General features: G+C 42.6%; 1 protein-coding gene across 4 annotated transcripts in view; it reads left to right on the top strand.

The window, feature by feature from the left end:
* Nucleotides 1-26,707, top strand: part of CTNND2 (catenin delta 2) — a 1,866,736-nt gene that overhangs the window by 885,352 nt on the left and 954,677 nt on the right. For 3 of the 4 annotated variants that reach the window (XM_033929835.1, XM_033929832.1, XM_033929834.1), the window contains exon 6: nt 25,050-25,234. In XM_033929835.1, the coding sequence (XP_033785726.1) occupies nt 25,050-25,234 (185 nt within the window). The remainder of the gene's footprint in view (nt 1-25,049; nt 25,235-26,707) is intronic. The other variant, XM_033929833.1, reaches the window with a different exon arrangement.

Genomic DNA, 26,707 nt, shown 5'->3' with positions numbered 1-26,707 from the left:
TTCAGTGATGAAAAGAACAGTGATAGATTTATTGCCTGCTGTGTTCAATCAAACAGGGAATGCTTGTTCTGCCTCAGTCCTCTTCCTCTCTGAAATACCTGTTCTCCTGAATCGTAGCTTCCTTTCTGACTCCTCCAGAGACTCTCTATATGAGAAACCTGTTCCTTATTAATAGGTGCTGAGAAAAAAAAGAGGCCAGTGGGTTGGCTATCTTGATTTAGTCGCTCCTAACTTTTTTCCTCACACTATTTTCTCCTTTATCTTCTTCAAAAGCATCCTCACTATCCTTCTTACTGTGAAAATCTACTCTTATCTTATTACTTTTCCTGCTTATTGCTATTCTGTCTATACCAAAGTTAAATAGAATATTTCCTATGGTTCTCTTCATCCTATTTGAATTTCTGAAATTTTACTCTTCTAGGGGTCCTTTTACAAAGCTGTGGTAGAAAGTAGCCTTAGTGGCCCTTATGCAGAACTTTCCCACACATTAATCACTACTGGAAAATGGTTGTTTCCATTTTCTGAATTAATGGGCATGCACTAATGTTGCCATTGGTATGCGACTATTTCCAAAAATTAACATGTAAGCCCTTACCGCCACCAATTTTGAAGGTGTTAAGGGTTCATGGGCTAATCAGTGCACTGCAGTGCATATGTGCTTACTGAATAACACAGAAATACCCCCTCTGCCCCTTCCAGACATTCCCCATCTCAGAATTTTTTTTAAAAAAATTTAGTGTGTGGTTTACATGTGCATGTGTGGTCCTGCATCCTGCTATAAGCTAAGCACTCACTAGTGCTTAACGCACCTTAGCAAGAGGAGCCCTTGGTCTCTTTTCCAAATGTTTCTAAATTCTTATATTCCTCTAATATGTTGAAACATAGTCCATTTTCTTTCAAAAAACATATTTTTCTCTGTAACCTTTCTTTTATTTTCCTTGACCCTCTTTTAGAGGTGCTTATCAACAAAATCTTTAAATCTAAGGAATACTTATTCAAAACAGCATTCAAGTCACTTATAAAGGTTTCCTCGCGATTGAATCTTTTGGGTCCCTTGAGTATCCAGAGGCCCCCAGGAATGCTCTTAGCTCTACAGTATTCAAGTAGAGTCATAATTCTATCATTATAAATTAGAAAGGGGAATAAATGAGAAAGGCTCAAGAAACTTTAAAAAATTTATTTTGCCTCAGATGGTTGATAGATTCAGGGGTTTTCCCTCACTGAAACTTTAATTATACCCCTGGGCAGAAAGAGGCATTAGACAAATCTGGGGGAACTACCTGTTCCAGAAAGTAGCTCAGTCTAGACTACTGCAATGCTGTATACAAGGGCCTTACACAGAAAGAGTGACGTCGCCTCCGAATCATTCAAAACCCTTCTATAAAAATCATCACCAACTCAAAAACATACAATCATGTTACCCCATTGCTGGCTATCAATCGGACACAGGATAACATATAAAATTATTATTTTGACATTTAAAACGTATACGACAAACTGTCCCAAATTCATAAACAGACTTCTGATCCCCTACAATCCTTCAAGACCCCTATGTTCATCTTCAAATCACCTTCTATCTGTTTCCCCTCTTAACCATATATAAACACTACGCACATGTATCTTCTTAGTTACTGCCCCATCACTTTGGAATGCTTCTCCCTTGGATCTAAGAGAAGAACCATCATTGGATCGGTTCAAATCTAAATTAAAAGCTTTTTTATTTAGAGATGCATTTAATGTTTGAACATCCTTTTCAGGATGTCGTATGACTAGCATTTTTTTAGCAAAACTTGGATACTATTTACTCCCCATCCTTTTGTTCTTCCTGTCCAGTACATTAAAACCTTGGTTTGCGAGCATAATTCATTCCAGAAGCATGCTTGTAATCCAAAGCATTTGTATATCAAAGTGAATTTCCCCATAGGAAATAATGGAAACTCAGACGATTCATTCCACAACCCAAAAACTTTAATACAAAATACTGTTTGCTAAGCCCACATTATTCCTCTCCTCAAGTCATTTCATTGGCTCATCCATTTCCCATACAGTTCAAATTCCTCTTTCTGACCTGCAAGTGTATTCACTCCGCTGCTCTTCAGTATCTCAAACTTTATCTCAAACGCTCTTTCTTACCAAACTTTTAGGAAGTCAATCAAAACTTATCACTTTGACAAATTTCTCTGACTCCATTTCTACCATGATGTACTTCTAAAACACTTCCATGAAAATTTTGATTAATCTTACCATGTTAATGTGATTTTAAAAGTTTTTTGTAACATCGCTGTCTGTTTACAGTCTCTTCCTCTGTAAACCACTCTGAACTGTTTGTGGTAATGTGGTATATAAAAATAAAACTGTTGTTGTTATTATTATATGCACTTATATTGCAAGATCTCGCTCATTTAAAACAGTCACTACACTCTCGCAGCGTCAGAGAGAGAAGAACCATTGGCTCAGTTGTGATGTGTGTATACTGTATGTACTTGTATTGCAAGACATTGCTTGTATATCAAGTTAAAATTTAATAAAATGTTTTGCTTGTTTTGCAAAACACTTGCAAACCAAGTTACTTGCAATCCAAGGTTTTACTGTACTTTCCTTTTTTATATTGTAGTTCTTCCCTTTCTACCCTGTTGTATCTGTAAGTTTCTAGTCGTTATTTGTAAGTCTTTAAGTGTTGGTCTTTGTAAAAACAAAATTTAAATGTATTGTTCATCGTCTTGAAACTTTGTCTAGGCGATTAATCAAATTTTTAATAAAACTTGGAAACTCTGTGCTGAAACCTCTTAAGGAAGTGATACAACCCCGCTGAGTCAGAGAGGCAGGACTCAGGCAGGGAGAAAGATATATGCCTAGGTCAGATATATTCTTATAAGGTTCTCAGAAAGAGACCTCCCTGAGCTCAGGGATCTCAGGAAGAAAGAAGTTTTCCCTAGCTAGGGGCTGAGAGGAGTCCTGGGAAAGAGAAAGAGACTTCTAGCTGTCCCTAGTTATAGCCAGAGAGAGAGAGCCCAGAGTGGCTTAATTGAGTAAAGGAAAGACTGTTACAGGAAGAGTATTCTTATATGGCTATTGAATTGTGGACTGTGTTAACTGCGTTGAGGCAAATTTGAATAGAAAAAGCTATTTTTGTTCAGTTACAAAGTGTGTCCTGGCTGTATGTGTGTGGATAAGCCTCCTGGAAATCCTACCCAGCCTTTTACAGATGGATAGACACACAGTTAATCCCTTATGTATAATTTCTTTCCAACATGTACTAGTTGGGAAAGAATAAAATTAAGAGCAGGATCATTGTTGAAACAGGAGCTGATTCTGAAATTGCAGCTTCCTGTGAGTACTTGATAACAGGATTCATTTACTGGGATACACTCAACACATAAATGTACTTCACTCATTTTTCAAAAGAGCATTCATGGATTGGGTGATATTTTAAAGCACAAAGTGTGATAGGTTGCCATGGCTACCAGATGGATGGAAATGTCCAAGAACTTAATAATATAAAGAAATATAATTCTAAATATGAAACATGAAAATGTAACTGCAAAACAACTTGTTTTCAGGAAAACATCTCCTTGTAGTTCAAACTGTATTCCTTTCTCAGCCATATATTGGCTCCTCACAGCAGAAACAGCTGACTGATACTGTGATGGAACACACCTGGAAGCTCCTTAACCAGGAAAGAGGGGCATCGCCCAGAGGGGGGCTCAAGGATCCTTCAGACAGAAAAGAAGAGTGTCCCCAAAACCAACCCAGAGAGTGAAACACTGATATTAGAACAGATAAATCCCCACTATGAAATAGAAATAACAAAAGTGCAAGCAGAATTATTTGGCCAAATTATTCAATCATATAAACTACTTTGAGTTTCTACAATGCCAGATTGACCATGTACTAGCAGAAGATAAGAAAAGTGAGAGATCAAGAGGCATTGAAGGTAAAAAAAAAATAAAAAAAACCCACAACAGCAACCAAAAACCCAGTCTTACACATCACTGGAGTAAGAATAAATCTCTTACTAGGTGGCAAGCAATAACCAGTATTCCTGGGCAACCTAAAACAGTCCAATTCAAAGTCTTTAGATTCCCTTTCACCAATAACCCCAAATTATAGCATTATGTGAAAGTGTTTTATTGTCCCTGTCCCCACAGATAGCCGAAGGAAACCATCCTGTGTCATTCTTTATTATCTATTTCAACCTCAGTCCTTCTACACCAGCATTCTTCAATGCGATGCTTGAGGGTCAGTGGTTGTGCCCTTTCATACACTGATTCTTCCCTCTCTCCTTAAAGAATGACACAGAAATAGTTTCCCATGGTTAACTGCGGAGACAGGGACAAATTCTGTCCCTGTGTTATTCTCTTGCCTGAACCATACAGCCTTGCAGAGTATCTTATATAGGAGAAAAGGAACAGGACTTGTATGCTCTCGGAGAGAACGTGAACTTGCAGGCCTTGAGCATGCGCAGATGCTCAAGGCCCAGCACAGAAGAGGAGGCCGATTTTCGGGCACCGGCACCAATGCACAAGACATGCCGAGGCCGAGCTGAAAGTAAGAAGTGGGTTCGGGTGGGTCTGGGGGTCTTCAGGTCGCAGCGGGGGAGGGGGGGTGCCAGATCGTGGTGGGGGGTGCCGGATCGCGGGGGGCAGGGTGCCGGATCATGGGGGGAGGGTGCCGGATCGCGGGGGGCAGGGTGCCGGATCATGGGGGGAGGGTGCCAGATAGGGGGAGGTGCTCGTAAATCAAGCCACGCTTGGTTTCTGAGGCGCCGATTTTGCGAATGTTTTGCTCGTCTTGCAAAACACTCGCAAACCGGTGCACTCGTAAACCGAGGTACCACTGTACTTATTTTGTACCTAGGGCAATGGAGAATTAAGTGACTTGCCCTGGAATTTGATCCCCAAACCTCAGGGTGCTAAGGCAGCAGCTCTACCACCAGGCCACATCTCACCTCATGTTAGAAAACTGTGATTTCCATAGGTACACCCAGGAAAATGCATACATAGCTAGTTTAATGTATATAATTAGTAACATATAAGAACATAAGAATTGCCATCTCCGGATCAGACCCTGGGTCCATCAAGTCCGGTGATCCGCACACGCGGAGGCTCCGCCAGGTGTACCCTGGCATCGTTTTAGTCTCCATATCACTGTATGCATATCACTTTGTAATCATGTTAACTGCCCTCATTAATGAGTGATACCTTCTAGCATTATCTTTTCTGGCAAAGTATACATACAATGATACAAGTCACACATGCATAATTTATAAAAGTCAGTCAATAGGTTAGCCTGAGGAGGCCACTGTCTTCATGCACTTTTGAGGAAAACAGATTTTGCCCAAAATGAGTTTGTTGTACCTATATGATAGGGCTATATTATGTGCCAGGTATTTTACATAATTAATTGGATAGTAGGATTTACTGATAATTTATGCAAGGTAAATACCAAATATGACTGTAGGTGGTGTTCTAAGCCACCCTAGATACCTTGTATGGAAAATTCAGTTATGATAGTGCTTCTCGGCCCTCAGAGATGCCACTGGGGGATCAAAAGATCATATCCCCTGGCTTTATGCACCTGATCGTCACTGGGTCGGTGTTAGTGCAAGACTAGTGTATCATCTTAGAATGAATTATTTTAATTTACTCTTATATTTGCTTAAAATAATAAATATTGATAAAGGATTATTAGATCAATACTTAGCTTAACCGGGATGGTGGTTGACAAGGGATATACAAGCCAACATGTTTCACCCGTAGAGGGGGTTTCCTCAGGGCTACTATCCCTACAACGAAAGACTAGCTTTAGTGAGGGAAACGCTAAGCATAATATCAAAGAACACTCGCACTAGTGATGTAGCTATATACTCATACCTTTTTGTTGCTAATTGTTCACGACGTGACCACCCGATCTGAGTTCTCAAGATGGCCGCGGCGTGGTGAGAACGTCTTTAAATCTCCCTGGTCCCGGAAGTGAGGTGAGAAGGAGGGAGGGCCAAAAGCCCATCCCACTATGTCACCCCAACCCCCAGGGGGGATCTAACAACAAAATTTTAATTAATGATTTCTATCCTCCCATCGTATTTATAAGAAGGGGATGCACGCCCAAGGAAATTCTTATAAATACGATGGGAGGATAGAAATCATTAATTGAAATTTTGTTGTTAGATCCCCCCTGGGGGTTGGGGTGACATAGTGGGATGGGCTTTTGGCCCTCCCTCCTTCTCACCTCACTTCCGGGACCAGGGAGATTTAAAGACGTTCTCACCACGCCGCAGCCATCTTGAGAACTCAGATGGCTTAGAACTCTAGGGTGGCTTATAATACCACCTACAGTCATATTTGGTATTTTACATAAGACACATCCCAGTTATTTAAATAACTTCTACATGACCATCTCATTCCATTTCTGTACAGATTCCCCCTTCTGTATGCCTACAATGTGCAGACTCCTCTTCTGTATGTCTACGTTGGTTTTCAATGAGAAACATCACATTTTGGCCACCAGTAAAAGCTCCAGATAGCTTGCTGGCTACCTGGAGCAGAGCACCCCCTCCTCCAGGCAGTAGGGAGGTGCATGGAGCAGTTGGGCCATGGTTCAAATGTATGCCGAGTCCAGGCTGCAGTGAACAGCTCACAGCTTCAATGAACAGTTTTACCATAGATTTTACTGAAACTTCCTCGGGTTTTGTAGTAAAAATCAGAGACTCCTCATTGAGCCATGCACTGCGAACTCAATGCATTAGCTTGACACTTCTCTGAGAATCACAAACAATAAGGGTCCCAATAGGTAAACAATAGATATAAATAAAAATACTGTTGGTAATGGAGAACCTTAGAGTAATTGTATGTGATGATCTTAAGGTAGCCAAACAGGTTGAAAAGGTGATGGCGAAAGCTAGAAGGATGCTAGGTTGCATAGAGAGAGGTATGGCTAGTAGGAAAAAGAAGGTATTGATGCCCCTGTTAAGACTTTGGTGAGACCTCATTTAGAATATTGTGTACATTTTTGGAGGCCACACCTTCAAAAAGATATAAAAAGGATGGAGTCAGTCAAGAGGAAGGCTATTAAAATGGTGCATGGTCTTTATCATAAGGAGTATGTGTATAGACTTAAAGATCTCAATCTGTATACTTTGGAGGAAAGGCGGGAGAGGAGAAATATGATAGAGACGTTTAAATACCTATTTAATATAAATGTGCATGAGTCGAGTCTCTTTCATTTTAAAGGAAAGCTTTACCCGGTACTGTGCTTGGGTTCCAACTGCCGAAATCTCTGTTAAGTCTTACTCCAGCCCATCTACACCCTCCCAGCCATTGAAGTCCTCCCCTGCCCATCCTCCTCCAAACGGCCATGCACAGACACAGACCGTACAAGTCTGCCCAGTACTGGCCTTAGTTCAATCTTTAATATTATTTTCTGATTCTAAATCTTCTGTGTTCATCCCACGCTTCTTTGAACTCAGTCACAGTTTTACTCTCCACCACCTCTCTCGGGAGCGCATTCCAGGCATCCACCACCCTCTCCGTAAAGTAGAATTTCCTAACATTGCCTCTGAATCTACCACCCCTCAACCTCAAATTATGTCCTCTGGTTTTACCATTTTCCTTTCTCTGGAAAAGATTTTGTTCTACGTTAATACCCTTTAAGTATTTGAACGTCTGAATCATATCTCCCCTGTCTCTCCTTTCCTCTAGGGTATACATATTCAGGGCTTCCAGTCTCTCCTCATATGTCTTCTGGCGCAAGCCTCCTATCATTTTCGTCGCCCTCCTCTGGACCGCCTCAAGTCTTCTTACGTCTTTCGCCAGATACGGTCTCCAAAACTGAACACAATACTCCAAGTGGGGCCTCACCAATGACCTGTACAGGGGCATCAACACCTTCTTCCTTCTACTGACTACGCCTCTCTTTATACAGCCCAGAATCCTTCTGGCAGCAGCCACTGCCTTGTCACACTGTTTTTTCGCCTTTAGATCTTCGGACACTATCACCCCAAGGTCCCTCTCCCCGTCCATGCATATCAGCTTCTCTCCTCCCAGCATATACGGTTCCTTCCTATTATTAATCCCTAAATGCATTACTCTGCATTTCTTTGCATTGAATTTTAGTTGCCAGGCATTAGACCATTCCTCTAACTTTTGCAGATCCTTTTTCATATTTTCCACTCCCTCTTCGGTGTCTACTCTGTTACAAATCTTGGTATCATCTGCAAAAAGGCACACTTTTCCTTCTAACCCTTCAGCAATGTCACTTACATACATATTGAACAGGATTGGCCCCAGCACCGAACCCTGAGGGACTCCACTAGTCACCTTTCCTTCCTTCGAGCGACTTCCATTAACCACCACCCTCTGGCGTCTGTCCGACAGCCAGTTTCTGACCCAGTTCACCACTTTGGGTCCTAACTTCAGCCCTTCAAGTTTGTTCAACAGCCTCCTATGAGGAACTGTATCAAAGGCTTTGCTGAAATCCAAGTAAATTACATCTAGCATATGTCCTCGATCCAGCTCTCTGGTCACCCAATCAAAAAATTCAATCACGATTTACCTTTTGTAAAGCCATGTTGCCTCGGATCCTGTAACCCATTAGATTCAAGGAAATACACTATCCTTTCTTTCAGCAACACTTCCATTATTTTTCCAACAACTGAAGTGAGGCTCACCGGCCTGTAGTTTCCTGCTTCATCCCTGTGACCACTTTTATGAATAGGGACCACATCCGCTCTCCTCCAATCCCCAGGAATCACTCCCGTCTCCAGAGATTTGTTGAACAAGTCTTTAATAGGACTCGCCAGAACCTCTCTGAGCTCCCTTAGTATCCTGGGATGGATCCCGTCTGGTCCCATCGCTTTGTCCACCTTCAGTTTTTCAAGTTGCTCATAAACACCCTCCTCCGTGAACGGCGCAGAATCTACTCCATTTTCTCGTGTAACTTTGCCAAACAATCTCGGTCCTTCTCCAGGATTTTCTTCTGTGAACACAGAACAGAAGTATTTGTTTAGCACATTTGCTTTCTCCTCATCACTCTCCACATATTTGTTCCCAGCATCTTTCAGCCTAGCAATTCCATTTTTTATCTTCCTCCTTTCACTAATATATCTGAAAAAAATTTTTATCTCCCTGTTTTACATTTTTAGCCATTTGTTCTTCCGCCTGTGCCTTCGCCAAACGTATCTCTCTCTTGGCTTCTTTCAGTTTCACCCTGTAGTCCTTTCTGCTCTCCTCTTCTTGGGTTTTTTTATATTTCATGAACGCCAACTCTTTCGCCTTTATTTTCTCAGCCACTAGGTTGGAGAACCATATCGGCTTCCTTTTTCTCTTGTTTTTATTGATTTTCTTCACATAAAGGTCCGTAGCCATTTTTATCGCTCCTTTCAGCTTAGACCACTGCCTTTCCACTTCTCTTATGTCCTCCCATCCTAACAGCTCTTTCTTCAGGTACTTTCCCATTGCATTAAAGTCCGTACGTTTGAAATCTAGGACTTTAAGTATCGTGCGGCCGCTCTCCACTTTAGCCGTTATATCAAACCAAACCGTTTGATGATCGCTACTACCCAGGTGAGCACCCACTCGAACATTAGAGATACTCTCTCCATTTGTGGGGACCAGATCCAATATCGCTTTTTCCCTTGTGGGTTCCGTCACCATTTGTCTGAGCAGAGCCTCTTGAAAGGCATCCACAATCTCCCTACTTCTTTCCGATTCCGCAGACGGAACATTCCAGTCCGCATCCGGCAATGAGAGGGCATAGGATGAAGTTAAGAGGTGATAGGCTCCAGAGTAATCTAAGGAAATACAGAAAGAGTGGTAGATGCATGGCACAGTCTCCCAGAAGAGGTAGTGGAAACAGAGACTGTGTCTGAATTCAAGAGGGTCTGGAATAGGCATGTGAGATTTCTCGGAGAGAGAAAGAGATAATGGTTACTGTGGATGGGCAGACTGGATGGGCCATTTGGCCTTTATCTGCCTTCATGTTTCTATGTTACAACAAGGTGGAGAAAAAAGCCTCAGAGTAAAGTGACAGCCAAATTCACAATAAGTGTAGTGCTGCCATAAAGACAGTCACATGCATAAAAAATACTCCAACCATTTAATCATAAACCTTGCAACATAGCAGACATACCCACTGCCAGGTAAAGGGTGCACATGAAGAGACTTTTCTGGTATGGTTCTGTAAGTCAAGGTTTTTGTAGCAATGATTCTTCCAACTGCTGCCCAAGGATCAGTCACCCTCCAGATGAAACCCTAACAAGAAATCCTGTTTCACTGGTCAAGCCGGCTGCTTCACCTCATGCACTAAACTTCCTCAGTACTTCCTAATCCAATCTTCCAATCTAGAGCAGAAACCACGTTCCAATCAAAAAGCATAGCAAAATTAAAGGGCCATATTTAAAAGTATGCGTTCCACTCAATTCTTTCATTAAGCCCTTCCAGCCACACAGTCCTTAATTGAAATATGAGTTTCTGTTCCAGTTGCCAAAATCTCTTCTTGTAATCACCCCAGTGGGCATTTATATCAATCATCTGTAGTAGTGTTGCCCAATTTAGAGAAAAATATTTTGATTCGATTCACCCTGTTGAATCGATTTTTTGATTTGATTCACTTTCATTGACACAACTTTTTAAATTTAAACATTTTATTTAACCAAGGCAATATCAATTCAAAAATAGGAACATCCAATCTGTATCAAAGCTTTAAAATTAATTAGAAACATGGGGTGGTGCCATAGGACAGAGGGCCAGAGAAAAGGAGAGGCACTGGCACTCACCATGAGAGGTATGTCCTGTAGGCAGTCAGCCGGCACTGACGCCTCTCCTCCTCCCCAGTGTGCTGCAGCACACCTGAAATCTCAAGAGTCACACAGTTTGTGATACATAGCCCTAATCCCTTGAATTGCTAAATGTTGTGGCTTGATATGAATTCAGGTGTCAGCAGACTGCCTTCAGCTGTTGGATCCCTATGCTATCCCCTCTTCTGCTATCTCTACATTGTTCATCTCTCCTCACCATTTTGCCCTCCTCCACCAAGTTCATCTCTCCCCTATCTCACACCAAGTTCATCTCTCCCTCTCCATCATCTCCCCCAAGTCTATCTCTCCTTCTCCACCAAGTCCATCTCCTCTCCCCCCCCCCCACCCCCATCTACCTTTATTTTATTGTAAAATTTGTTGCCGGTGGCAGTAGTGAATCTAGCGATCCACAGAGCTCTCCTGCCACAGCTCCTGACATCTTCCCTCCACTGTGACCCAGTGACAACTTCCTGTTTCTTCTGGGGTGGCCGCAATGGAGATAAGATGCCCAGACTAGGGGCAGGGTAGCTCTGTGACTCGCATTCACTACCGCCACTCGGCAACAACTTTTGCATCGAATTAAAGGTAGGTGCGGGGGTGAGGAATTAGATAAATGCTGTTGGGGGGAGAAGGGTGACAGGATTGATTCCAGGAAGGAGTAACCAGTAAAAAACTAAAAGGCAAAAGAAAAGAAGCTAGGGAGATGTGGGCTCACCTTTTCTGCCAATCTGCACACAGGCCCGCTCAGGTGTTCCCTTTGCCAAAGTCCTTTTTTCTGATGTAACTTCCTGTTTCACGAAACAGGACATTAGATGGAAGGACTCCAGCAGAGGGAAAGCCCGAATGGGCCTCTGCAAAATAGATCAGTGGCAAGGGGGCTGGTGCTACCGCTCATGAATTGGTGAGTCCGTTTTTTTCTGAAATTGATTTAAATCGATTCACCCTAACCAAATCGGTAAATCAGGCACCTCTAATCTGTAGTATTGCATATATAGGCCCAGATTCTATATAGGATGCCCAGTCTCAGAAGCCACCTAAGCAACATTTGAGAATTGCAAAAGGTGGCCTATATAGAATTGCGTCTGTCCTCACGGACAGATGTCTAAGCCCGCCTAACACCATGATTTTCTAACCGGCATCCATGTCACAGGCGCTGGTTAGGTTGCTGCTGAGCCGATTGAAGCAAGGGAATCTCCCTGCCATGATCAATATAGCGGCTATGGCAAGGAGCCCGTCTCGCCCCCCATGAACACTACCGTTAGGAGGGCTGCCTCCTGCTGGAACCCCCAAATGTCTGCCCCCAACCCATAATGTCTGCAGCAGAAAGAATGCCCAATTCCTCCTGCAACCCCCCTACAAGATATCCCCTGGCAGGAGGGATGCCCAATCCCGCCCATCCCAGAGATCATCAGCAGGAGGCGATGCCCAGTCCCTCCTTCTGGAACCCCTCCCTGAAGGGCATACCCCCTGACCCTCCCCAAACCCACCCACAGTGCCTTTATCCTGCCAGGGATGTTTCAAGGAAAGGAGGGTTCTGGCAGGAGGGAGTGGGCATCCCTCCTGCCGGGGGATGTCTTGGGTGTGGCAGCAGGAGGAATTGGACACTCCTTCTGCCACAGGTGGGGGGTAGACATTCAGGGGTTCTAGCAGGAGGTACTGGGCATCCCTCTTGCCAATAGCAGGGGGGAGGGATGGGTTGCATGCCACAGCCGCTAAACTGATCAAGGCAGGGAGATTTTCTTGCAGCGATCAGTTCAGCGGCTGCAACTATTTGAAATGTAGACCAGAATTTTGCTGGTCTGCATTTCAGGCACCTATCGCAACCCTAGGGAGATGCCTAGGGCCGCCTAAGGCCATTTCTAGGCTAAACCACACCCATGATTAGCCTTGGGCAATCTTAGGTGGCCCTTCACAACACCCTACAATGTAGGTAGCCTACCACGGGATTTTTTTTTTTTAATGTGCGTCCCGATTGGCTGATTAGACAGCGAGTGGTAGGATGCCTATTGTCGTCTACAATTGGAACACCGTTTATAGAATTTGCCCCTTAAAGTCCACAGATTGATGACATTTTTCCAAACAATGATTCACAAATATATCAAGTGCTCTCAAATTATGGATATTATATTTATGTTCTGATAATCTCATTTTTAACGGACGGGAAGTATGCCCTATATATATTAATTGACAAAGGCATATAAGCATATAAACTACATACCTAGAAAGTCAGTTAGTTTTACTCCTTAGTCTCATAGACTGACATCCTGGAATTGACTCGTATTGTCACCCTCCAACATTATCCTCCTCTTCTACAAAGCCACACTAGCAGCTTCCGCACGGTAACAGCCCCGAAGCCCTTTAAATCTCTATGGCAGGGGTAGGGAACTCCGGTCCTCGAGAGCCATATTCCAGTCGGGTTTTCAGAATTTCCCCAATGAATATGCATTGAAAGCAGTGCATTGGGGAAATCCTGAAAACCCGACTGGAATACGGCTCTCGAGAACCGGAGTTCTCTACCCCTGCTCTATGGGCTTTGGGGCTGTTACCGATCGGCAGCCGCTAGCGTAGCTTTGTAGAAGAGGGGTATATTGCAGTGGATACAAATTAATGTTCAGATTTCTCCTCTGTCATTCTAGTGGACCAAACATTTGAGGGGCATAATAGATTTTTTAAATTATGATGTATACTATATACAGTCATGCATTTCAGATTTTGAAAGCAAGATTCCACTTCCAGCATTCTCCAGTAATTCTTTAAAATCTTATTAATGGATAATGCTAGGAGAGAAAACCTCAGGACCAGTGGCATACCTAGGCTATGTGGCACCCGGGGCCCATCATTTTTTGACACCCCCCCCTCCCACCCCCCATGTATTTTTTTTTTTTTTTTTGTAATAACCATGAAACGGAATAAATGGTCAGAATAGAAAGAGGCAGTGAAAATTTTCTTTTATTGAACCTCATAGCAGAGAGTAGGCATAAATGGGAAGTTCTCAGACTGGGAGAAAGTGACTAGTGGTGTACCCCAGGGCTCGGTACTTGGGCCGATCCTTTTTAATATTTATATCAATGACCTGGAAAACAGAACATCCAGTGAGATCATCAAATTTGCAGACGACACAAAACTCTGCCGGGCAATCAGATCGCAGGAGGACAGTGAGGAACTCCAGAGCGATTTGTGTTGGTTAGAAAAATGGGCGGAGAAATGGCAGATGAAGTTCAACGTGGAGAAATGCAAGGTAATGCATTTAGGCAGTAAAAATAAGGAATACGAGTACAGAATGTCAGGTGCAACTCTGGGAAAAAGTGAACAGGAAAGGGATCTGGGTGTACTGATAGATAGGACCCTGAAGCCGTCGGCACAATGCGCGGCAGCGGCAAATAAGGCAAATAGAATGTTGGGCATGATAAAGAAAGGAATCTCGAGTAGATCGGAGAAAGTTATAGTGCCGCTTTATAGGGCAATGGTCAGACCCCACTTGGAATACTGCGTCCAACATTGGTCTCCCTACCTAAAGAAGGATATAAAACTGCTGGAGAGGGTGCAGAGACGAGCAACTAAACTAGTGAAGGGTATGGAGAAACTGGAATATGAGGATCGACTTAAAACACTGGGATTGTTCTCCCTTGAGAAAAGGAGACTGCGTGGGGATATGATCGAGACCTTCAAAATACTGAAAGGAATCGACAAAATAGAGCAGAGAAGATTATTTACATTGTCCAATTTGACACGGACAAGAGGACATGAAATGAAGCTAAGGGGGGGGCAAGTTCAGGACTAATATCAGGAAGTTCTGCTTCACACAGAGAGTGGTTGACATCTGGAATACTCTCCCAGGGGAGATTATTGTGGAATCGACAGTCCTAGGCTTCAAAAGCAAACTAGATGCATATCTCCTTGAGAGAGGCATATAAAGATATGGTTGGATATAAAATAAGCCAGGTGTATACCTAGCAGGGCCTCCGCGTGTGCGGATCGCCGGACTTGATGGACCGAAGGTCTGATCCGGAGATGGCGCTTATAAGAACATAAGAACATAAGAAGTTGCCTCCGCTGAGGCAGACCATAGGTCCATCCTGCTCAGCGGTCCGCACCCGCGGCGGCCCATCAGGCCCATTGCCTGAGCAATGGTCTATACCTATTATGTTCTTATGTTCTTATATATGTAACCATTATTCCAAACATAACATAACATAAATTATGTCTGAATTGTCATGACATCAGAAGTACATATGGAGTAGTTGCAGGTGATGCTTGGGACAGTTCTGATTGTGTTAGTTTGGTTTTATGTGTTATTTGAATAGAAGGGTTTTTATTTATTTTTTGAAGGTTTTGAGGTCTGTGGTCGAGGTCAATAGGTTGTAGAGTTGGGAGTCGAGTGTTGCAGTTCGAATGGCTAGGAGGCTGTTCTCAAAAAATGTAAGTCTCCCTCCAACTTAGGAATCAAGGAAACTCTTATATCTTGGCATCCCAAGTCCTCTAAATTTTCTTCACACTTCTACCTCTAACCCTCTGTGGTAATTCCTTCCTATTTTTCCTACTGTAAACCGCGTTGAGCTCTACGAACGTGGAGATGATGCAGTATACAAACCTAAGCATTAGATTAGATTAGATTAGATTAGGCTGTCGAACAGTTTTTTTTTCTTTCTTTTAACATTTTTGGTTGGAGGGTGTGTGAATGGTGTGTGAGTTCTCCTATGTCTGGTTGAGGTGGATTTAATTATTTAGCTGAATAAATTAGTTACCTCCCCATTCTACACACATTAATTCTCTTCCATTTTTGTTCCCATTATAAAAAACACTGATAAGATCCCAGAAAAAAATACATTAAAATAAGAAGTGAAAACAAAGGCCCCTACAGATGAGAACATAACATAAGAATAGCCTAACTGGGCCAGACCAATGGTCCATCATGCCCAGTAACCCATTCTCATGGTAGCTAATCCAGGTCACTAGTACCTGGTCAAAACCCAAAGAGTAGCAACATTCCATGCTAATGAACCAGGGCAAGCAGACACTTCCCCCATGTCTTAATAACAGACTACGGACTTTTCTTCCAGGAATTTGTCCAAATCTTTCTTATAACCAGCTACGCTATCTGCTTTTACCATAACTTCTGGCCACTTCATTTTTAAGCTTAGATCTTGCTAGATGTCAAATACAGCACAAGGTAACTTCACACGGACTTAGCTGTGCAGGAAATGTGAATCTCCTCATACACTTTGCAAAAATGTGCAAAGGTCTGTTTTTTTTCTTTCGATCACTACATAGCCTAATACCACACAAGTAGCGCTGTTATAAACATATTCTGAAGGTCAATGCTAAGGTTAACAAAGTTTCCTTCCTTGGACCACAAGGAGATACTGATAACTACTGGAAGAGATCCCAAAATAACTACCCAGGTACAACACCCAAAGACCCACTCAGTGTGTGAACCAGTTGAGTGGAGTGGATTAACTGGTGGGTGGAAATGGGCCCGGAGTTTGCTCAGCAGAATTTCCCAGACTACCTCTTTCTCTCAACACATTGACACGCTGCCACCACCACCACCACTAGTAACACCTCTCCGGGTAGGCCTGCAATGCTTATAAACTTTATAAAACACATTATTATATTTTTTTATAAAGCACATATTTTAACTGAACGCTCTGACATCCTCAGCCTTGCCATTCACAAAAATAGAAGGAAGAAAAGTTCCCATTTCCTGCTGTCTCATGTCCCCGGCCTATACAATATTTTTCTTCTGCAGACCCTTCAAAAGTCTGACCAAATTCTCGTTTCACTTGCATTATAAAGTACTGAAGATGACATCTCTCCCCATTCCCAGGTCCTAAAGTCTAAGACAGTAGCACAAACTAGTGCTATCTGATTCAGGAAAAAAAAAATTTTGATTCGATTCAGCCTATTGATTTGGTTTTTAGATTCGATTTTCCTGCCCAATTGGGTGTTTTTTTTTGTTGTTTTTTTTCAAACATCCTGGTGGGTTTATTTTATAGCTTTTTCACCCAATTTTGGCTTCTCCTAACCACACTGGCACTGTGGTGTAAATAAAATAAAGAAACAAAAAGGACGTTTCCTCTCTCTGTTAAATCCTAGCTCACGTTTGCGGTCTAACACCAGCTCTGGCAGGATACACATTTCAAATCTGACATATTATAATCACAAAACAGAAAATAAAATTAGTTTTTCTACCTTTTGTTGTCTGGTTATTTTTAAATCTTGTTAGTCCAAGGCTCTGGTTGTCTTCTGATAACTTGCTTGCCAGGGTTTCCTTCTTTCTTCTTTCTGCATGCTAACCATCCATCTGCCATCTCTGTCCTCCCTTTCCATTTCCCTTCCCTCCCCAGGAGGTCTGGCATCTTTCCTTTTTTTTTGTCTCCCTCCACAGATCCACCTTTCCTTAACTATCCTTCCATCCGGCATCTCTCCATCCTTCCCCACCACCCCAGGGCCCACCATCTCTCCCTTTCTTTTCCCAACTACCCTCCTATTCAGTATCTCTATCCCCCCCTCCACACCATCCCTTGGGTCCAACTTCTCTCTCTTTCTGTTCCTTCCCTCCCTAAATCCCATGGTCCATCATCTTTCTCCCTCTCCTTTATTTTCAGACCCATTATTTCTTCCCCCCCAAAGTCCGGCATATGCACGTCTTTGAACCCCCCCTTCCCTCCGTGTACTTCTACACCAAGGCCCCCCCTCCCCTGAAGGCTTGTCCCCCCTTAAAGGTCTGCATCCCATCCCCGAAGGCCTGTCCCCTCCCTTGAAGGCCTGTTCCCCCTTGAAGGCCTGTCCCCCCTGAAAACCTGTCTCCCCCCATGAAGGCTTGTCCCCCCCCCTTGAAGACCTGCATCCACACCTAAAGGCCTGTCTCCCCCTTGAAGGCCTGCCTGCCCGCCCCACCCTGAAGGCCTGCTGCCCCACCCCGAAGGACAGCTCGCCCTCCCCCCCACCCCGAAGGATCGTTCATCCCCCTGGCCTCCCCGCACCATTTACCCTAGAAAAGCAGCCTGCAGCAAGATCGCAATGCCAGCGATCTTGCGCTGCTTCGGTGCTGTTTCCTCCGCCACGGTCCTGCCCCCTCCTCTGACATCAGACGAGGGGGTGGGACCGCGGCGGAGGAAGCAGCACAAGATCGCTGGCATCGCAATCTTGCTGCAGGCTGCTGCTCTACGGTAAATGGTACGGGGAAGTCAGGGGGGAATCCGGACGCCAGACGCCAGGGGGGAGAACCGGACGTCGGGGGGGGGGGGGACCGGATGCCGGGGAGGGGAACCGGATGCCAATGACTGCAAGGCTGGGAGCACCCCCTCAGGGCTAGCACCCAGGGCGGACCGCCCCTCCTTGGTACACCACTGCTTAGGACACAATTAATTTCATTTTGTTCATTATGTTTTGTCCTGTATTCTAACAATGCAGACTTCGGGCTAAACCAAGCTCTCTTCAATGCTTTCTGCACCACATTCTTAGGATATCCCTGTGATATAAACTTTTCAGATATTATTTCAGCCTTATTCAAAAATTCTTCATTAGAAGAGAAAATTCTTCTAATTCTAAAAAAATTGTGAAACCGGAAGATTGTTCTTCAGACGAGGAGGATGTAAACTGTCAAATTGCAGATATGTAGTCCGGTCAGTTTCCTTCTAAACACAGTGTCTATATCCAGAAAGTGAATTTCAAATTTAATAGTAGAATGACATTGGTTAAGGTATGCCACAGAGCTAGTCTCCTCAGATCCATTCCACAATAAAAATGTCATCTACTACTATAAACCAACACTAAAACAGGATACATGAAAAACTTGGAGAGGTGTACACATTTTTTGTCCACCATAAAACAGTTAGCAAATGATGGACACACCCATCGCTACCCCAATGGCCTGTGGTTTCCTTCAACTGGCATTGACCTCTGGGAATGGAACAAGTTGCATGCACTTTTGCTCACCTGTTTGAAATTTTCAGAAAAGCTTTGTGTCACTTCAGCGCTGAGTTGGTGGTATATTAGAAAAAAAGCCTCTAAATAATTGCAGCTGGAAGTTTGCAGTACCATAGCCAACTATTTTCCAACTCTTTCCTGGAAGTTGGGATAAGAAGTTGGGTTTTTAGGATGAAACAGATTTGCAAACACTGGATCTCCAATGTACAATACTTTATTTCAGAATATTCATAATGAATATCCTAAAAACATGACTCGCTAAGCGTGCCTTCCATGAGAGGGATGGGAAGTCCATCCATAGCACAACAGAGGCCAGTTCTAATTGGAGTTAGCAGCTGAAAAAGACAGAGGAAACCTGTGACAGCAAAAAAAAAAAAAAAAAATTGTTTCAAGGTCAATGAAATGTTGCACCACTCCTTGTAATCATTTCCCTTGTCCCAATTCCCAATAATGTCCCCCTGAAGCTTCAAAGGTGCTTTTTCAATAGTTAAGTTATCAATTAAATAAAATCTTATTACAAAATACATTAATCTTTCACCATGGCCAATGCTGCTGCAAATGTATTCCTGGCTGTTTACATCACTTCTTGTATGTCTAAGAGATGCTATAATTAATCTCAATGATCTTGATTGGAGTCCACTATGTCCTAGCTTTAGAGAAGCAAACTATAAGTCAGAAGACTTACTGGCACTTTTGTCTCCTTCTGCTTCAGTTGATTTGGCATTAACTTGGTGATCAATAGTAAAACATGGTAATTAACAGCATTAATAATTCTCCACTCTGGAAACTTGCACGAATAAAACAGGCTACTGGTCCATTCACCCCAGAGGTAGTTACAAATATATTTTTGAAATTCTAAACTGTAAAGCACATTGGGATCTTTTTTTTTTTTCTTCTTTTTATCAAGACACCCACATTATCATTGCCATGTTATTACTCTGAAGATAAAACTGATTAAAAAACAAACAAACAACAAATCCTGCAGCTCCTACAGAGAGCAACAGATGAGAGATTGATTTGGAATTCAAAATGACTTCAAAGTGTTTTTATATATAATATACTAGAAATACTTTTTATTAGGGTAAATATAAATTATGAGATAAAAGAATCATGATCTTTTTTCTAGTTATTTATTATATACAGATAGGGAAACATTTAGGGCTCCTTTTACTAAGTTGCGGTAATGTTTTTAGTGCATGCTGCAGATTAGCGCGCGCTAACCCCCACACTTTGTGGAAAAACTAACGCCAGCTCAACGGAGGCGTTAGCGTCTAGCGCGTGCAGCATTGTAGCATGCGCTAAAACTGCTAGCACAGCTTAGTAAAAGGAGCCCTTAGAGTACCTGATCACCATTCAATATAAACCAATTAGGATCCCCTTGGGGTATGTAAGCGGTGTATAAATAAAAAATATATTCCAGCAGTGCAGTGTAAACATAAGTGCTGTTTTCTTTGTTGTCTCACTCTGCATTTCTTCCTTGAGGTGAAAAGAATCAGTGAGATAGAGATGAGGATGGGAGCCACATAAAAAAATTAGATGGATGTGTTAAAGGCAGCTCTCCCTATGGACAATACAAAATTGCATCTCCAGGGGTACAATTCAGATCTCTTTAAATCGATAGCTCTAATGTGGTATGGAAAAAGGCACTTTCCTATCATTTTATCTGTTGAACAGTGGGGTTTAATTAAATGAAACTAAACAAGGCCCCTGAAAGAATACTCTAAATTAATTGAGTTCAAGTTCATTTGCAAAGAAATGGATAGAGTCACATAAAGTACTATCGTACTCTTTAAAAAGTAAACATAGCACTTAAGAGGCATTTCACCCTCCAGGAAACTGAAGGTCAGAAAACTTGAAATGTTCATGGTCTTAATGGTTTCAAATGTTGCACCCTAGAAAGATACATCTGGTTGACCTCCGAACTGCAGAATCTGTAAAGAGCACCACAGAATTTCTTGAAAGGCTCTACAAATGTTTGGAGTACAGCCAGGGAGAGAACTGGCATTAGCATGGCATGTCCATGGGAGCAAGGCGGATGACCTTTTTTATTCTTTTAATTCAAATCATAATAATAATAAATCAACTTACATGCATAAGGATTGGAAATATATACAAACAAATCATATACTTGATTGATACAATAATACAAGAAAAAATGAAGATTAATTAATAAACTATTTAGTCCACTAATTGGATCCAAGAACCAGAATAGTACACTGAAATCAATAAATATATAATCTTACTATGATGAAGTAGAGGATATAAATAACCCACTATTAACTCAGATGTAAGTCCTATTGGAAACACCCAGGGAACCCACCAAGACACTACAAGGTATACTCACAGCATTCATACACAGACCCAATCTCTCAAACATCAATCAGAAAAAATAAAAAGTTATGGAGAAAAACCTCAGTTCGACTTCATCTGGCATAAAACTCCACTTAAAGACCATATGCACAAAAGGTCCAAAATGTGTTATTCAAAACAGCTGTGAGAAACCACCACAAAAATTTAAGCACGCCAAAAAATTCAAAGCATTCAAAGACGTGAGCACAGTATGCAACACACATCAAAGTCTCAAATACAGCAGGATAAACACAAATACTTTGCTGCAAAGGGTATCCAAGCTGCCTTCCAAGCTCCCAAATGGTGCCAGCCTGCTCAGCCCCGCAGCCGCTCCTGCCCGACGGAGAAATCACCGTTTCGCTGAGCTGCATCAGGAGACGATTCCAACCTACTACTCCAGCAACCGATGAGGCTTTCCCAGTGTTCAAACTGCACACATCCAAAACATGTGAAGGCTCAGAATATGGAGCTTATCCTTTATCAGAATATGGAGCTTATTTTTAAGCATGTGAATGTCTTAGAATGGCCAAATGGATGTCCTGGTGTTTAATATGTTCAAATCCCAATTTTGCAAAGGGATGTGTAATTAGCAAGGGATGTGTGTGAGCATTGTTTTGGGTGGAACTAGCAAAGGTACAAAATCAGGATGTCCAACAGGTCTAATGTAGGATATTCTTATTTTTAATCATGTCTAGGGTTTAATGTGCTCTGATTGAGCAGCTGATCACTGGAGGGATATAGGCACGGCAACTCCTTAATCCCCCAGTGGTTGCTGTTTCCCTCCCTGACGTGGGAGAGTGTGGCGCAGTGGTTAAAGCTACAGCCTCAGCACCCTGAGGTTGTTGGTTCAAACCCACGCTGCTCATTGTGACCCTGGGCAAGTCACTTAATCCCTCCATTGCCCCAAGTACATTAGATAGATTGTGATCCCACCAGGACAGACAGGGAAAAATGCTTGAGTACCTGAATAAACTAATGTAAACCATTCTGAGCTCTCCTGGGAGAACGGTATAGAAAATTGAATAAATAAAATAAAGTGAAAGGGATACAGACTCTGACAGCTTCAGGTATTCTGGGTAGAGTTGCCAGATTTTTTTCTATTAATAAAAAGGACACCTGGTCCCACCTTACCTGCCTCATCTCAGCTCTGCCCCATTCTGCCCTCGCCCCCAACCCCCATACGAACCAACCCAATATCGGGACCATGTCTGGAGGGTGTCTGCACGTGCATGGACATCGACGCAATGATACCATGTGCATGCATATGATGTCATCGCGTCAACATCCACGCATGTGCAAATGCCCTCCACACAGCTCTGAGGTTGAGAACTTCCAAAATCCAGACAAACTACCAGGTTTTGTAAATCCCTTCGGGCACCCGGATAGTCCTCTAAAAAGAGGACATGTATGGGTTTTCCTGGACATCTGGTAACCCTAATTCTGGGCATTCATAGCAAAGCAGTAAGTCAATTTGAGAAGTAGCCTAGTGGATAGTGTAGCGGACTTTAAAACAAACAAACCCAGGTTCAAATTCTACTTTAACACTCTGTCTCTTTTTTATTATTATTGTGAGCCCTCCAGAAACAGAAAAATGCATACTATAGACCGGGCTGCCCACACTTTCTTGGCCTGCGAGCTACTTTTAAAATGACCAAGTCAAAATGATCTACCATCAATAAATTTTTTTTTTAAACCACAAAGTACACTGTATGCAGAGAAAATGTTAATTATAATTTATATTCAGGTTTTTTTTTCAAAGAGGTCAAGGCAGATGACTTTAAAACATGCAATGTCACCTCAGTAACAACTATAAAAAAAATAGACAAATATACCCTTCCCTTTTACTAAACTGCAATAGTGTTTTTTAGCACAGGGAGCTGCGCTGAATGCCCTGTGCTGCTCCAGACGCTCATAGGTTCCCTGTGCTAAAAACTGCTATCACGGTTTAGTAAAAGGGGGCCATAGTGCAAAATATAAACAGCAGATATAAATTTGGACACATTTTGATCACTAAATTTAAAATAAAATCATTTTTCCTACCTTTGCTGTCTGGTGATTTTACGAGTCTCTGGTTGCACTTCCTTCTACTGACTGTAAATCCTATATTTCTTTTCTTTCTGCCTCCAGACCTCATTCCATTCCCCAACCAATGAACCCAACTTTTTCTTTCTCTCTCCCTGCCCCCCCTTTTCTTTCTTTCTCTCTCTCTCTCTGTCCCCTTTCTTTCTTTCTGTCTGTTTTTCTCTCTCCCTGCCCCCCCCCCCCCAGCACCACTGATTTCTCCTTGCTTCCCCGATGCCAGGCCAGGCACATACAAGCGCCAGGCCCACAGCCTTCCTCCCGACATCAATTCTGACATCAGAGAGGAAGTTCCGGGCCAGCCAGGCAGCAATTGGCTGGCCCAGAACTTCCTCTCCGACATCAGAATTGACGTCGGGGGGAAGTCTGTGGGCCCAGTGCTTGTATGCACCAGGCCTGGCATCGGGGAAGCAGGGCGAACAGAACATAAAGGCAACGCGAGTGTATTGCGGAGCCCGGGATGGGCTCCGCGATCTATTCACGTTACCTTTGCGATCTACTGGTTGATCACAATTGACCTTTTGGGCACCCCTGCTATAGACTTTAGGTGGCTTATATAATAGGTAAAGACTATTGAAATAGTATGCATTCAGATACAGTATATATTTTTCTGTTCCTGGAAGGTTCACAATTACAAAAGGAAAGAGCCATTCGTATGTTGGATGTTGTAAAATGACTGTTCATGCTGGACGTCCTGAGCACACAGGCATCTGTCTCGCATATTTTGAAATAGGAAATTCTGACTTATTTTCTTTTGGAAAATATATGCACAAACTGGATGTCTCTATTCTGACTTGAATCAAGTGTGTAGCATGAAAAATATCAAATGGCTACCTCCTAAATGCTAGTTTCATCTTCTCAGACCCTCAGCGTCACCACTCAGAACTCAACGTATCATTGTTCTGAGCTTTACGTGGCAAATCGTCACTGGATCTATATGGTTTATTTTATGTTATTTTTAAGAGTTTAATTTATAATTTTAAAAGTATTCAATAACTTTAAATCGTTTTTCAATAGTCTTGAAATAATGTACTTTACTTTATATGCTGTTCTTCATTTAGTAAGTGTCTATGGCAAACAGGGTGTCTTAGCCGACATGTTTCGCGGGAAACCGCTTTATCAAGGCTTTATTAGAAATGCAAAGAATAGACAATACTTTAGTGCCAACTCTTATTTAAGAAACCCGAAATATATTCAAACTTTAAACATATAAGACAGGCTTTAGAAATAGATTCTTACTTACTCTTTCACTGTCAAACTCCTCGGATATTCTATAAAGGAGCATTTTTTCCAAAATGTCCCTCCACATGTCCTTTGAGCCCAATGTCCTGTTTCTGACTGTGGTCATTGTCAACAAAAGTCACTATTTCTTAGAATGAGAGTTTGGATTAATACGCTTAGTTAATTTTAAAGGTTAAACAATAGCAAAAACTTAAAAGTGATATCATTTTATTTGTTCATTCTAAGTTTTCTGTTTAACTTTTTGATGTACCAGAAGTTTCTTTTTCACAGACTTAATTTAGTCTTTTGTTATCATTCCATTGACTTCCAAGTTTATTTATTTGGGATTTTTTTTTTTTACCTGTAAACATATTTGACTTATGTTGGTTTATTGCACACACAGTTAATGCAATTGAAGTTCTGTTTACCATTAGATAAATAATAGAATTATGCTACCACACTTCTTACTGTATGATGCTGAAGGAGGCAACTATAGTATGCTGAAAGAAAGCCTTTCAGCTTGTATAGAAATGCCATTTAGTTTACATAATTGCAAAAATAGGCAAATGTTTAGGATAGTGTGTCACACCTTCTGCAATAACTAATACAGTAAAAACTTGCTATTTGTACTTTGCTGAGACCTTGCTGACATGTTCAAAATTTCCTCTTGACACAGGACCCAGCCTTCTCTCCCAGAGTTCACTTCAGCTCAATTCCAAACCTGAAGGGTCTTTGCAGTACTCGGCTAGCTACCATAGTAACCAGACCCTTGCCCTGGGCGAATCAGCAGCACTGCAGTTCCCAGGCCGCAGCATCCAAGGCAGATCTGCTATTCAGAGCTATAGTCAGGTATGTTCAGAGGTAAAGACATTCATCTTTGTGCACATAGGGGGAAATTCTATAAAAGGGAGCCTATTCTATAAAGGCACATAGGCTAATATTCTATAAAGGGAAGTAGAACTTAACTGAAGATATATATATCCAGTCACAGAGCTGATGTAAATGTTAGCTAGAGAAATGCATGTAACTTGTAGTATTCTTGTATAATCCCTCTGGAGGCTGAACTTGAGGGTTCTTGTATGTCTGATAGCTTCTGCTACAGGGCTACTAAAACTTGATCCTTCCCCTTTGGGCTACCTGCCTGGGAGTTTCCTGTCATGCTCAGTTTTCTACCTGCAGCTTCTTTGCATGGTTGAAATCAGTCTCTTCTGCGCATGATTTGTTTTCAATCCCTAGTCTTTCTTGATTTATTTTGTGTGTTTGCCCACGTGCTGTGGATCAACTCTGTGCGAGTGATCCTTTGGCGGGAGATCGCAGTCATTTTAAATTTTGTCTGCTTCTGGAGGGTGCTCTGTAAGCTTAAACTGCAGTAAGCCCTCTAGACAGCCTTCACATTGGATCGGGTCTCTGGGATCGGGAGCCATTTCTTCCCTGGTTCGTCAGCAAAGGTTAGAGTGCAGGCTGCTGTGGTTCCGTGGAGGTACGCCGGGATCGGAACCACACCATATGTCTTCCCTGATTTCCTTGAGGGGTCCTGGTGGTCGTGATCTGAGGTGACAAGGAATGTGAGGCAGTCAGAATACCTGAAAAATCAAGCTTAATCAGATCCTGAGGTACTGATCTCCTTGCTTGTACTGTGTTTTGTAGGCTGCCATAGACTTTCATTGCAGCACATGTCTCAATGGTGTCTGTGAGTCACAGAGTTTGCTTATTTTGCGGGGTGCTCAAATCAGGGTTTTGGGTTGTTTCCCTGCATGCCCGATTCTCCCCTACTTGTAAAATCCTAAAATTGCAGTTTTTCCTGTGTTTTTAAAGGGCGTTTTTCAGTCAAAATCGGCACCCATGGTGGCCATCTTGGATTTTCTTTAAAGTTTTTAAAACTATATTTTTTGGATTTAGAAGCTTCGTTTTTGCTCCAAATTTCACAGATGGCCACCTCAGGACATCTGTTGGACTTGTCCATGGCTTATATGGCCAGTGTAGACAATGTTCAGGTAGACTTTCTCAGTTGTCAGACACTGGACCAGTGAGAATGTCCCTGTCCAGGCTGGGGTCGTCCTACCTTCAATGTGATGGTGTCTTCTCAGAACAGGAAGGTAGACAGATTTTCAGCCATTGATGGGAGGTCGGCAGCGAAGGACTCAATGCTCTGCTTCAACCTTGGCCCGAAAGGAAACTTCTGTACCTCTTTCCCCCGTGGCCTATGAGTGCTGCACCGGGTGTCCTCTCACAGGGATCTGGTGACCCTTGTGGCTTGAGACTGGCCCAGGAGACCTTGGTACGCAGACCTGGTGAGGTTGTCCTCGGTGAGGGGTCTGCATCTTCCCTGCCATC

The sequence above is a fragment of the Geotrypetes seraphini genome, chromosome 2 (genome assembly GCF_902459505.1).
Source record: "Geotrypetes seraphini chromosome 2, aGeoSer1.1, whole genome shotgun sequence".
NCBI lineage: Eukaryota > Metazoa > Chordata > Amphibia > Gymnophiona > Dermophiidae > Geotrypetes > Geotrypetes seraphini.
The sequence above is the reverse complement of the archived record's forward strand: the minus strand, read 5'-3'. Positions and strand labels throughout refer to the sequence as shown.